The sequence below is a fragment of the Lipophrys pholis genome, assembly GCF_963383615.2.
Source record: "Lipophrys pholis genome assembly, chromosome: 17".
In the NCBI taxonomy this organism is placed as follows: domain Eukaryota; kingdom Metazoa; phylum Chordata; class Actinopteri; order Blenniiformes; family Blenniidae; genus Lipophrys; species Lipophrys pholis.
This window is the reverse complement of record NC_137643.1, coordinates 11,161,377-11,175,430: the sequence shown is the minus strand read 5'-3', so window position 1 is coordinate 11,175,430 and position 14,054 is coordinate 11,161,377. Positions and strand designations below refer to the sequence as shown.

At 40.7% G+C, this 14,054-nt stretch overlaps 1 protein-coding gene across 1 annotated transcript in view; it reads right to left on the bottom strand.

The window, feature by feature from the left end:
* The window catches only part of dtnbp1b (dystrobrevin binding protein 1b), a 29,137-nt gene extending 15,317 nt beyond the window's left edge, over nucleotides 1-13,820 (bottom strand). The window contains exon 1 of the mRNA XM_080484775.1: nucleotides 13,459-13,820. Coding sequence (XP_080340901.1) covers nucleotides 13,459-13,504 — 46 coding nt within the window. The 5' untranslated portion in view covers nucleotides 13,505-13,820. The remainder of the gene's footprint in view (nucleotides 1-13,458) is intronic.
* Nucleotides 13,821-14,054: the final 234 nt, after the last annotated feature.

Genomic DNA, 14,054 nt, shown 5'->3' with positions numbered 1-14,054 from the left:
TAAGAGGTCAAACTTGCAATAATGTGAAACATGCGTTTGTTATACCGCAAATTAAATGTGTGATGTTTTATTGGTTTGGTTTGTTCTCAGACTTAATGTTGTTGAGGCGTAAGTGCTTGGTAAAGTCTGACAAATCAACATGGAATGCACAGCAGGGGTTTACAAGCAGCCGCATCTATTAAGCTCAAACCAGATTAGATGAGAAAAACAACAAACAGGTAGGTAATGAACTATTTCATCTCTAAATTAATCAAAACACCACCATTATCAACAGTTTTGGGGATCATAGGGTTGAAAATAGAATTAATGACTGAGTCATAAGTAGCAACGGCTACATTACACGAGAATAATCTTTTTGTAATAAATGTTTTAAATGCTGAAAGTCTTAATAGACAGACGGCGCAATCTCAGTTTTAGGCATAACAACGTGAACTGACACACACACACACACACACACACACACACACACACACACACACACACACACACACACACACACACACACACACACACACACACACACACACACACACACACACACACACACACACACACACACACACACACACACACACACACACACACACACACTGAGGCAATGTTACATAAGGTGACACATTGAGGTGCATTTGATATTTTGCCACTTCTAATCTGGCTTGACACATCAGAGACGCAGCAGAAACTGCATAAAGTTTTCAAATGATCAGAAATATGTCAACTTAAGGGTCACGCACGCGGCCACTTTTTTGAGAGCAACATTGTTGAGCAGCATCTAAATAGATGCACTTATATTCGTTGATGACTTATTTAGCTGTGTGTGCAATATTGCTATCATTTCAAACTGTTTATTTTTAGTTTTAAATTCTCCAGTGTCTTCAATAAGAGAAGCATATGTCCGCTACAGTTAAACTACATTTATGTCTATTAATTTTTAAGTTCCTTCACGTCAACTGCCATCTGACTCTCTCAATGAAAAGCATATGGCCTTTTTATACATGTATATTCAGTGTTGCTATATGTGTGTGTGTGTGAGCAAGCAGCTCCACATGTCATAGTGAAAGAGGTCAGCAGCAGATTTCCTCAGGGAGATGGAACATATACAATATATGCATTTGCAAACCTCAGATGTCAGATGTACAGATGTAAGTAGGAAATAATACATGTAGCTTCTGGGATGGTTGCATACATTGTTTTAATGTGTTTACGAAACGCAAACTTAGTGGAGATTAACGGTTATGTGGGACATAAGAAGGTAGTGAGGTAGATCCATTGTGACATATAAACTCAAGATAAACTCATTTATCAATGTAAACACTGCCTATAGACATGTGTCAGGTTCATTTTTGATGTCCAAATGGCTTCTTTGTTCTTGCGTTTGACTAAGTCACCGCACTTGTGACCTTCACTTAAAAGGCAAACTCTCCAACATAATGTGCCCAATATAATTCAGTGGCCTTGAAACAGTCTTGATAGCTGCCGACAGGCAAAGGCAGTGAGAAAAGATAGAGAGTCGGTTGTTTTATCTGACAGCACCTGACAGTACATCGTCACGCAGAGGAACGATCCATCAAGGAGAAGGACGAGGGGGAAGGGAGGTCTACATCTTCTTACATGATATCTCTAAGCTCCTCGAGAGTATGTGGAATGTTTTCTCCCTCTCACAATCTGCTTAGAAATGACATTCTCATTTGCCAACAAAATGCTCTTCCCACGTAAACCCTCATCATGTTGGCTGGCGCAGTTTTTGTGTCTAGATGCAGGGATTTTCATGGTAAATAAATAAATAAATAAATAAATAAGCCAGTGTTACTAAATGTTGAGGCACGAGTGATAAATGAGTCCAACTCATGTGTGAAAATTCAATATGTAGGCTCATCAAAATGACATAATTCTAGTTTTGCGCCCTTTAAAACAGTTAAACACAACCTTCAGACCAAGATTTCATTTGTCGTAAGAAATTAAGAAATTGTGTTCCCGTGCTCTCCCCTGTGGTCAAAGATAAATCGGGTGGAAAGAGTTTTTCTGACCTGCCAAATAAATCACTGATCAGCCAATTAGCTCCAAGCAACAAGGAATCGAAGCGTGGCAGAGGTGGATGCAAATTTTTACTTTCATCGACATCTTACACACATAATATAGCAAGATTAGGCCATCCTGCAGTGTTGGACACATTAAATAATATTATCCCCCTCGAGAGGAGACCATTAGAAATGCTTACATCACATAAACCTGTGAACTCAGAATGAGGCAGTGCAAGGAGGGGGGGTGGGGGCTGGGGGTGGCTAAGAGGCATTTTCTAACAGGTTAATTGCTTGCCTTTAAGGGAGCGTTACTCACACGGATAAGGGTGATGTCTTTTTTAACGATGGGTAATGCTGTAATCACTGGGTGTTCGCCTCTAAATCAGGAAACCAGGCCAGTCTGACACTCGCCAGGTAAAAATCACTTTACGACCACGGTGTCGGAAACACACCACAAAAACACTCTGAGTGCACAAATGCCCGCTGGCATTTCCTTCAGCAGGGGATATTGTGTGCAGGCAGAAGCCAGAATATTATGGTGACTCTACAGCAGCAGTTGAAATGGTCAGCAAACATGTAACCTGAATGCAAGTAAACAAGCTTTGAAAGTAAAGCGATGCATGAAAATACTCACATTCAATATGGGCATGCGACCGAGCAATCGTGTTAATTTTAAGTAGTGAAATTAGTTTGTATTTTCATAAACATTCATAAAGGCTTCTATGCATTATGCAAGGTTGTCCTCTTTTCTTCACCTCTGCATGTTTGTTTCTACTTTCTGTAGCCGAGGAAAGGGAAAAAAAAACATGGAGGGGTTGTAAAACTGAAAGCTGTGGGTTTACACTCAGCTGCCTTTCAGCTGCACCGACAGAAACACACTCACACGTGTACCTGATGAATGTTGTGCTAAATGTTTCATAGTGTGCACTGCAGAGCAGCATCACCTCGTATTTATTTATTTATTTTTTTCATTCCGCTCGAAACCTTCTCAATGAATGAATGAGTAGTCGCATGTGCTGCAATATAAGCATCGTAACAGTGGAGGAGACAGTGGAGTCACACAGGCATGACAAAAGGCAGGAGCAAACAGCAGAAGACCAGTGAAGCATGAGCGCACTGTGGGATTACATCAGTTTAAAAATTTACAAATCTCCTTGGAAAAAGATGCGCAAAGTCTCCAAGACTGCCAGTAAATAGTTCATCTTAATAACATCGACAAAGTAAAACCTGTGTTAAAATAAATGTAACAGTCAATACAGTTGAACGGCAATGGATCTACACTGAACTGACTTCTGCGTCTCTGTTGGTGCGTGCACACCACTATCTCCGAACATGTGTTTTTGTTGCCACACTGCTAATAACAGGTACACACACATGTTCCTTTTGATCAATTTTTCATAACAACTCATGGCGGGAAGTGCAAGTACTGCACACAGGTCTTTTCATTGAGAGACGCTGATAAATGATTAGTTACGTTAAATGCAAGAAGTCGTGCCGATCCAGAGTAAAAACATCAAGCAGGTGTTCTGACACATGTGCAACATCCTTGCTTTAATATTTAAACTCAATGTAGTCGGGAAGGTTGTTTTGTGAATATAGATTTCTGCGCTTTGGTAATGGTGAGAGGAGCAGCTCTACTTTGCCAGTAGCCGTCTTACGTTTCAAACCACGTATAAAAAGTATTCCTCAATACTGATTCTTAAACTATGTAACCCAGTATTAAATGTCTTGGCAGAAGACAGAATGAATTGTGTATATTTTTATTTCTGAGTGTTTCTTTAAGTAAAAAAAACTAAAAAACAATGAATAGATTACCTTTTACTTCTTAAGCTGATCCGATTTTTGAATTAAAAATCTATTTCTAACCAACCACCTCATACCTACTTACAAACCACAGCCCAGCGCAGAAGCCTCCAGCTTTAAGGCATATGTGCATACAAACTCTGGTTAGGCAGGCGGCACAGTGTGATAATGTACTTATTGAATGAATCCATACAAATGTGATTCATTCACACGTTCTCATGAGCTGCTTTCCTGCCATCCTGTCAGCAGTGGGAGCGACCGCAGATAATCTTTGTGTGCGTGTTTATGAGCAGACAGCAGTGTGATTATAATTCTCAATCCCTTGGTTTCTTCGCAAATATTAAAGGAAATACTTGAGTATTTAACTAGATCTCAAATCCAAGTCAATCCGATTTATTAAAATGTTCATTTAAAGGCCAGACGTTTGTTTAAACGTCATAAACCCTGGCAGCCGTCAGCCAAGTATCAGTATCATAATATCTGTAAAACAAAACGACAACCCAGAAAAAAAGGAATGACTTCCTCCTGCAGGAAAACACTCTTATGCTGAAAAGCATCACTTAATAAAATAAAAAAAAGAATCCATTCATTCACTCAAAGCCGGGGTTTTCAAAGTGAGCTTGCGTCACATTGTTCTAATAATTAATCTTAATTAGATTCACAGTAATTTCATGTTTTAAAATGTGTTTTTTGATTAAATATCGTTAGATTTATTTTAGTTTTTGCCTCCATTTATCTCCAATATCCTATGATTTTGTCTCAAAAAGTCAAATGGAATCCACATCAATTTGTTTTTTCCTTCAGGATCTTTGACCCAGATTTTTCAAACTATTGATTGAATGTTCTCACACTCTTATACAACATTATTGACAGTACATCCTGTTCACCTCAGAGTCCCTTTGAGAAAACCAAGACTGATTCCTTAAAAAAAAATGGCTCCAGAATTCACAAAATATGTTCGACTAAAAATGACCAAATCGACAGGAAATGGGTGAATTCCAGCTGGAACACTGAGAAAAGAACAAGATGAACATCCTGAGAATGAAGATGAAGATGTGAAGTATTGCAAACAGAGGTTGCAGTAGTAAACTACTGCAGTTTACATAGAAAACATGTACCATACTTCTTCAGAGTGCAGGCCAGGATGAAGTAATGAATTGTAATTCTAAGAGAGAATAAATAAATGATTTACAAACAAAACCGTTTGTCTCACAGTTACAACAGCTACAGATTATGAATAACCTCTGGAAACACCGGACGTACACACGTAGATGTTTCCGTATTCGTGAAAATTCTCATTCATGCCTTTTTTATTTCGCTGCAAAAGTAACCAGATCCATCAGTAAAAAAGAAAATCTGTTTGCTTCTTAGTCTGCAAATAGTAATACTGTGCTCCTCTAGTTATTAGCATTAACGTGTCATGGCAATAAATGGCAACACACAAACACTGTCAACATCTTTTTGTCTGAAAATTCCAGACTTTCAGCCCTTTGGGTTGACTATTGAATGGGAGCTTCTTCTCCTCTGCGCTGAATCCTCAGACTAAATAATTCAAGAGTGGTTTTTTTTCTTTCTAACCTGACAGAGATATCAAAAGCTATCAGCTATAAGTCTTTGTACTCCAGTTCTTTTCTGTCACTGCATATTTTTCACACATCCTCTACATGGCTCCCTCTTTCTTCCGCTTTCTCTTTCGCTCACAGCCTCATTCGTCTGCAGCCATGATGTGCCATCCTGTTGGCTTCAGCAAAGATTGTAAATAAACAAATAATACACCTAATCTTGGCCAGAGGAGAGAACCTCACAAAGAGCATTTGAGCAGCGGTGATGCGCGCTCACGTTCACAAACACAAATCCCTTCGGCTTGAGTTACTCCACACAGTAGTTTCTTCATTGATATCGTCTTCTCCTGATTATTTTATTACTTCACTCCTGTTTGCTCAAGGCCGAGAGCCGCACTGAATCCTCAGAACTGCATGTCCTCAAGAGTTGGAGTGCAGCTGCTGCATTATGATCATGTGGTTCAGCTGTGATGTCCAAAAATGTCTAAACTTTTGTCCTTGTAGCTCCTTGTTACAGACCTGCATCCACCTATCCATTTTCTATGCTGCTTTACCCTGTGCAGGGTCTGTACCATATTAATACATACCAGTTTATGTGAATAATTGCCATTGTAGGAAGAAACACAGTAAGTTAAGTGGTGGAAAAAGGCCACTTCAAATCAAATAAAGGATCTTTAAAATGCGGCAAAAGCTATTAACATTGTAGAATAGAACATATTTAATCAAAGTCATTGTCTCATTAACAACAAGGTCACAACTGCCTTTAGATGTAAATCTCTGTATTTGTGCGGTGGTGGACTGTGATGTGTCCAGGATGAAACCTAAATCGTGTCCAGCACCATGTAGATAAATAAAAACGTGATAAAGAACATGAATATATATTGATATAGATTTCCTGTGTGCCTTTTCCCTCTTCAGACAGGTTTTATCCGTGGTATCACACTTTGGGGGGAAACAGTTGATGAGTCGCCCCGCGGCTGCTACATTGTCAATCCATCTGTTGTTTTGTTGTACCTGACCTCGCCCAGTCACCTGCTGCACAGCAGGGAGGCCCGCTGCTCCCTCACACAAACCACATCTTGTCGTTGTCCATGTTGCAGTGACACAGACACACCGGCGCCACATTTATATTTCTATCAGCACACAAACCCAGCAGGGACAAATGATTCACTGATCCCTCCATATTCAGTCACACAAGTGCTTTCCTTCTCACAAAGTTAACACAGAGAGAATTTTTTTTTTTTAAATATATATATAGAGAGAGAGAGAGAGAGAGGGGCAGGATAGAGGAGAAAAAGATGTGTTTTATGGTACTAATCTAAATGACAGATCTAGCTGACCTATGCTATATATCCTTACATAAGGAAGGAGAGTGCAGAACAGGAAAGCCCAGGAGGGAGAACATTATCAAGGTCCGAGCGGCACACACAGAAATACTGATTACCTCAGCATGTTCGCAAGCACAGAAAAAAAATGACTTCACATTAAATATGAAGCGTTAGATACAGATTGTTGAGTGAAAAGTGTAAAGCCGACATCAAAAGAGAGTAAAAAGCTACCAAAAGGACCCTGCCGCTGTATGTGCCTACAAACAGTGTTGTGGTTGGACCATGGAGCTAATTAGAGCAACTCTAGCCGTCTGACCACACTCTCGCTTCTCTGCCCATCCTCCTTCTCACCATTTCCCCCAGGAGTGTGAGGAGTGGGGAGAAAAAAAACCATAACCCACCTGCTGAGTTACATCACACAGGGACGGAAAATGCAATCTCCAAACCATCTGCGAGCAGGAATTGAGATAGAAAACACTGATTATATTGGCTTTTGTTTAGGTTTTTTTGGGAAGGAGATAAGAATAAACTTATAGTACAGGTACACAACAATTTGATCTGGTTTTTGTTTGTATGTGTTTATATGTGTACATGTGTTTGTAGTGTATGTCTGCACATCTTTGTGTACAGCATCATTTAAGGCGGCCTGTCATCCTCACCCCACCAGTTTTACAGCATCCTCGGGCACATTTGCGAGGGTGTTTGAAATCATCTGACAGCTTGAATTCAGAAGCAGCCCTCTCGCTCAAGCCTCGCCACCGAATTAACTGGGACGTACCCGATAAAACAAAAAAGCTGCCATAACTCTCTTTGTGAAATTATAGCTCAGTCACTGTTGTTCCTTTAATTACAGCCATTATGCTTCTGGTGGGTCCATCCAACTATTTATTCTCCTGTCATGCCACACAGTTCAGAGTAATTTCTCAGCACAGATGAACAGAGAGAGCTTATTTGTAGCTCCAGAGCTAAAAAAAAAAGGTTACAGAGAGAATTTGCAGCTTCATCATTATAACGACGTGAATTGCTTTGACCAGAGGAAAGTGTTTCTGGTCACTCTCACATGAGCATTTTGAACAAATTCAACTCAAATCTAACATATTAAAGGACCGAGGCATTACACTGACCTACCAGATCATTTGACATTTCAATCTTTCTTTGTGTTTTAGGAAGTTGGTTGTTATAGTAGTCATGACTTTGTTTTGCTGGTCTGTGTTTACTTAATGGAGTTTTGCAAAAGTAAAAGTATCAAACATGTTGTATTGGGACCAAAAGTGGCTCGGTAGAGGGTTTGATCCAGCCCGTGCGATAACTTTGCAACGTGCAAAACATGAAGAAAATGTTGCATTTCAATCAAAACAACTGTCAATAATGTGTCGACTGGTGGCTGCACGGTTACCGTAAGATTGAAGGACAAAACTGCACTGAAACCCAGAACTGAATAGCAGATGATGCAAGTAACTAAAGTGCATATTTCGTATTTGTTTTACTTGTGATCATGTTGCATGTGTCTCCACATTTTTATTAAAAACTCACCGTCATTTTGTATCTGCGGTCGTTAATTTGTCTGTTTGAACCTTTTTATCTTTGCAGTTGTTTTTTGTAATTTTTCAGGTGCCGCTGTAATGTCCAAACATGGCAGTGATCTTTATCATCTAATTAATCCAGATGGAGAAGATAAACTCTCCAGATAGTGTTGAAAGCTTCCTGCACAGCTGGTCTACATAGACTCAGACCATAAATACAACACGTAGATATAAAAAGCTCCCGAATCTGTCCTGTGGAAAGTGGCTAGTCTTAATAATATTTAGAAAGGCATAAGAAGAGTCTTGGCTGGTTGCTTACATCTAAACAGGGGATATATTCAGTTTTCAGGCAGTGCATCCACAGCAGGTGGCAGATTGAACATTTGATACACAATGTTTGCTTTTCAAACTGATTTGATTTCAGATAAAAGTTGGCAAAAGCAGGCTTCTTGTTGAAACTGGCCCTTCTTCCTGGCAGGTTTTATTTACTGCATAGCTTGTGAATTAATTAGAATGAGGTTAGCTCTGAATGAAGGGAAAAAAAACTGACTTGGGTAAACTTGATTACAATATGTGCACATAGTGTTAATTAAAATAGGGACTGCTATGTTGCAGGACAGAGCATGTGTCTTGGTCGAGGTTCTGGAAATCTTTTAAATGTGTTACTTTTCATTTCTACCTCGCTGATCTTATGGTGCCAGAACTTCAAACAACGTGTTATAATCGAAGTACATATTGTCGGTGACAAGGCTCCCGATATTCACTTTCCACTGACATAAATTTTTTGATAGGATGAAAAATTTGTCTTGGCATTGCAAAGGTTGGATATTCTCCACTCCTTGAGGACTGTCATCTCTGTCCAGCCAGAACCAATTAGAAGACTTCCAGAAAGTGTGGAGGCCCGTCTCACTCTCCCACGTCTTCTTCTTCTTCTTCTCCTTCTTCATTATCGCTAAAGCATTTCTAGATTTGCAGTCTTTTAAAACCCTGGTCCACCGCTATCCTCGACTCCCTCTAATTGTCTGTCTCCTCACCCACTCTTCTTCACCCTCCACCTGGGTGGAGGTTATCCCTCCTCTTTAGTATTGCTCTTTTCTTTTTCAGCAGCATTTCTTTGTTTTCTCATCCTCTTTCTCTACTCCTTATTCACTTCTTCTTCCTCTCTGCTCATGAACTTTTTTTTTTAATCATTCTTCTCTCCATTTCTATCATTTTGTCTCTCTCTCTCCTCCTTAACATGTTAAGTTGTAGAATCACCATTTCTAAAAGAATGCGCCTCCTAATCTATCTGAGCAGAGCTTTTTTCTTCCTGGTACAGTTGAATAAACAGTGTGAGTGTCAAGAGGGGGAGACAGGGGGAGTTGAATGTTTGCCAGCAGCACCCGTTAAGCCACCTGGACACGGTTTGGAAAGAGGGAAGGTGGGAACAAGTGACACAGAGAGTGAAAGAGAGAGATCGACTTAGAGCACAGTGTCTTGTCCAAAAACACTTCAACATGTGGAGGAAGATGGAGGATCGAACCACCAACCTGTGGTTGAAAGCCACGCCACTCCACCAACTGAGCCACCACTCAATGGATCATGAAGTCAACACAATGGTAAAATCATTACACACAGAAAGGTTAAAATGAGTTAGTCAAGGTTGAAATGTGATTAATTCATCTTATAAACATAAAGTCAAGTCCCGTCCTTGACTTTCTCTTCCTCATCTCAAACAAAAACCCATCTTTAAAGACCTTTAATCCCATTATTCCTTGTTTTAACCTTCTCCGTGTGCCTCAAAGCAAGCGTGACCTCCCTGATAATGAGCAGGCAAATTAAGACACGTCGGTCTGTGTGCACTGTGTTTACACACGATATGAGTAATGTTTGTGTAGGCTAATTAAGAAGCTAATTGCATTTTGTTAACGATAGACTGAGATGAATGCAGACATGTATGCAGGAACAAATGACAGCGTACACACAGATTCCCTGGAGACACACCTGCGTTGATGCAAGATTACAAACAGCAACTGTTTCATTTAGAGTTTAAGCTCTTTAGTATAAGTAAATATCAGATTGACCCTAAATCTGGTGCTTTATTAACTGTTGTCTGCTTGGTGACATACTATTTCAGAGAATTCGTATTTCTTTTATGTAATTCCATCAAATGTCCAATTCTTCAACACCAAAAGAAGTTGAGGTTGCCTTGTGGCTTTTACCAATCAGGGACGGAGTCAGAGTCAGTCACTTCACCGTGTTTTAGCCGTCCAGGCCTTCTTATTAAAGCAGCACAAAAGACTAATTATATCTGCAGCGCTTTGATTTACATGCAATTAAAGTTTCATGTGAACCTAGATAAAGCAGACAAAGAGGAGAGGAGAGGAGAGGAGAGGAGAGGAGAGGAGAGGAGAGGAGAGGAGAGGAGCTGTGGGTTTCAGAGATTAAAGAACAGATGAGGCACCAGTCGAGAAGAGAGCAGATGTGTTCAGCAACCAGGCACCAAAAGGAGGACAAAGTCGGGGGGAGACAAGAGGGGAGAGGAGAGGAAGGGAGAGGAGAGGAGAGGAGAGGAGAGGAGAGGAGAGGAGAGGTGAGGCAAGCCATCATTTGGCAGGAGAAGTGATGACACAGCACATCCATCTCAGTGGCAGGTGCCTGCTGTTGCTCCTTTAACAGAGGACACAAACTATCAGAGTGGGGGTGTAGTGTTAATACCACACTGGGTACAGCTGAAGAAGCACAGATCAAAGATACTACTGACTTTCCTATCTAAAAATACGGCTTTCTTACAGAGCTGCGGCTTTTGAAGGGTCCAGAAATAGATCACAACTATTGTCTCTCTTAGTGACGTGTGCTATCGTGTAGTGATTACACAACATGATCCACAGAATGTAGTATTAGTAATGTATGAGCATTTAAAAAAGTGTAGGATTTTTCATCCCATATATTATTGTAGCTAATCGCATCATCACATGGCTATCACATTTGAAGTACACGAAGTAAACTACTATACTACTAAAATGATCAGATTGATGTGCAATGATTCAGTGGATCAATCCCATAATACTTTGCAAAGCGAAGTTGGCTATTTGTGCCAGATGCACATGATATATCCATATTCAGCTTCACTACAAGCCTTTCAACTATTTCATCATCATTAAATATACCTTTAGGAGCAGCTTTCACCCCATTAACCAGTTTTGCTGTATCACTTCTATTGGTGACGTTATGTAACATACATGCTGTTTACATGGATTATGGATCACAATCAGGATCCGATCCAATCATAATTTCAAATAGTTAGGACCAATCAAATCAGATGGGAGTGTTTGCATGTCACAATATTATTCAGACCAGGATTTAAGGAAATTTTAATGGTACATTTAGCTGCAGATATTGTGTGGATTTGCTCCTCTGATATTTACAGCAGAAGATCTGTGGTGTTATGAGATTTAGTTTTTTTCTATTTGTGTAATGTTTTATAAACTCCATTTTTCTATTCTGAAGATGTGACTATTGACTTGTTGGTTCAGATGCTGCATTTGGTTATATAACACTGTAAATCTGCGATCATAGCCTGCAGCCACTTGATATTTCCATCTGAAGGCACAGCTATATAAGAAGGTAATGTGATAGATGTGTCCTGACAAGGAGCAGACTGGCCAACTACAATGCAAAGTAGCCAAGAACTAGAACCAAGCATGTGAAAGAGGAGTAGGAGTCATACAATAATGAATTTTAGTTTTATTCTGTCAAGTCATAGAGCACACAGTGATGCCGTTTCTGAGACATCGCAATGAAATTTCATTTTGATGGAAGACGAAATGACAAATAAAGGATCTATCTATCTATCTATCTATCTATCTATCTATCTATCTATCCCCCCCCAAAAAAATTCCAGTCACAAACATACAAAAGGTACTGAGAGTGGGCGTGTCATTGTGTGATCATTAATACATCACCCCGATACACAGACGGTTTCCAGGCGAGTTGTGCGCAAGGTTAGGCAGTAAATAACATCCCCAAAATAACAGAGGGGAGAAGGGGAATGCAGGAGAGTGGAGGGGGATGGTGCAATAATAATGAAAGCAATAAAAGGAGACCCATTTTCCCAGCTGTGATCTGTGCTTCAGTCAAAGCAGTCAATGTGTGTGTGTGTGTGTGTGTGTGTGTAAGCGGGAGATTTTCTGTGTGTTCACACTGAGCTTTCAAGTGAGTCAAAATGAGTCACATCATCTTATCAATCACCCACTTACAGTGCAGAATTCATGCGTGCGTGAATGTGGGTGCATGTGGGTGCATGTGCGTGTGTGTAATGCTTGAGGGCCAGAATGAAGTCAAACATTAAATCGACAGAGCATCCTACACACTCTCACCCACTGGATAATTTTTTGGATATGTTGGAGTCATTCCTGGATTCTAAATCTCAGCGTTGTTGTGCAAACTTGCTGCTGCAGAAACAGCACAACAATCCACTACATGCAAACACTGCTGCTACAAAAAGAAGTGCAGCGTATTTTTCAGACTGATTGTTTTAAGTGATTAATGTCCTACTTCAAGTCCAGGCGAGGAATTATTGTGACGGAGTATACATGTTCTCCCTGTTCACAGCAGAAACTGACCGTATTGTATCTTACAAGACTATTTTCATGTTTTTAGTAATTAAACCAAAGGCAGACTGTACTGTCTCATCAATTTGATGGTAGAGAATGACATATGATTTGATCTTTTCCTCTCAGTGGAGAGAAACAGCAGGTTTGGCAAGCCGATCGATGCTCAGCCCCTTCTCAATAGGTCGACACTGGGATGCTCTCGAGGGAACACGTAAACAGTAATCCATGCCCCAAAACGATCCCACATTACACATATCCACATGTTCTCTTTCTGATATGTAAACATCGACTAGTATGCACCCTGTACTGGTACTACAGCAATGATCATCTTTCTACATACTGTTACACAACCCCACTCTGTGCATTCCAGTCCACTATTTTCACCACCACGGGCTCCACATTTAGCACGCTGAAATGCTTCCCGTTATTTCACCCGTCGCATCTACATTATTAATAACAGCACGTATTCATTGTTGTGTTGCATGATGTACAGCCCCATACCCCCCCCCCCCCCAAAAAAAGAAAATCTAAAAGGCTTAAAAAGGGTTAAGTTTCAGTAAAAAAAAAAAACAGAGTGCACAGACATATGATGGACTAAAACACACAAAGATGAAAAAGTCACTTACAAGAGTTCCTTTGGCTGCTGTCTCTTGCACCAGGCGAGGTGGACATCCCAGCAAGGATGCTTTATTTTTGTCCTCACAAGATGAGCAGATTGGAGGAAGAGGAAGGCAGAAGGCACAGATAGTACACTGGAAACTCCACCGATCACGACAACACCTGCCCACCATGCATCCTTGCACTGTCTCTCAGTCTCTCCCCCGTACAAAGGATGCTCCAGAAACGTTCATGCGCACATTTTCTCACACGGATCAAACTCGCACACTTGCACACGCTTCGAAAGAGGAACGTTCCCTAAGAACCTGGCACCCACGAAAGGCACACGTGCACATATGGATCGATGCTGCACCAGTGTCTAGCTGTGGTTGTGGAGACTGCTGAGGCTGCCAGAGGAGAGAGAGAGAGAGAGAGAGAGAGAGAGAGAGAGAGAGAGAGACAGAGAGAGAGAGGGGGAGAGAGAGGAGTGAAGATGATTGGAGCATACCACTGGGTGCTGCTGAGCGAAGGAGGAGGAGGAGGAAGGGGGCACAAGAGGGTGAAGAGGAGGTGGGAAAGAGGGTGTGTATGAGAAGAGGAAAGGGAATAGGGAAGGCAGATGATT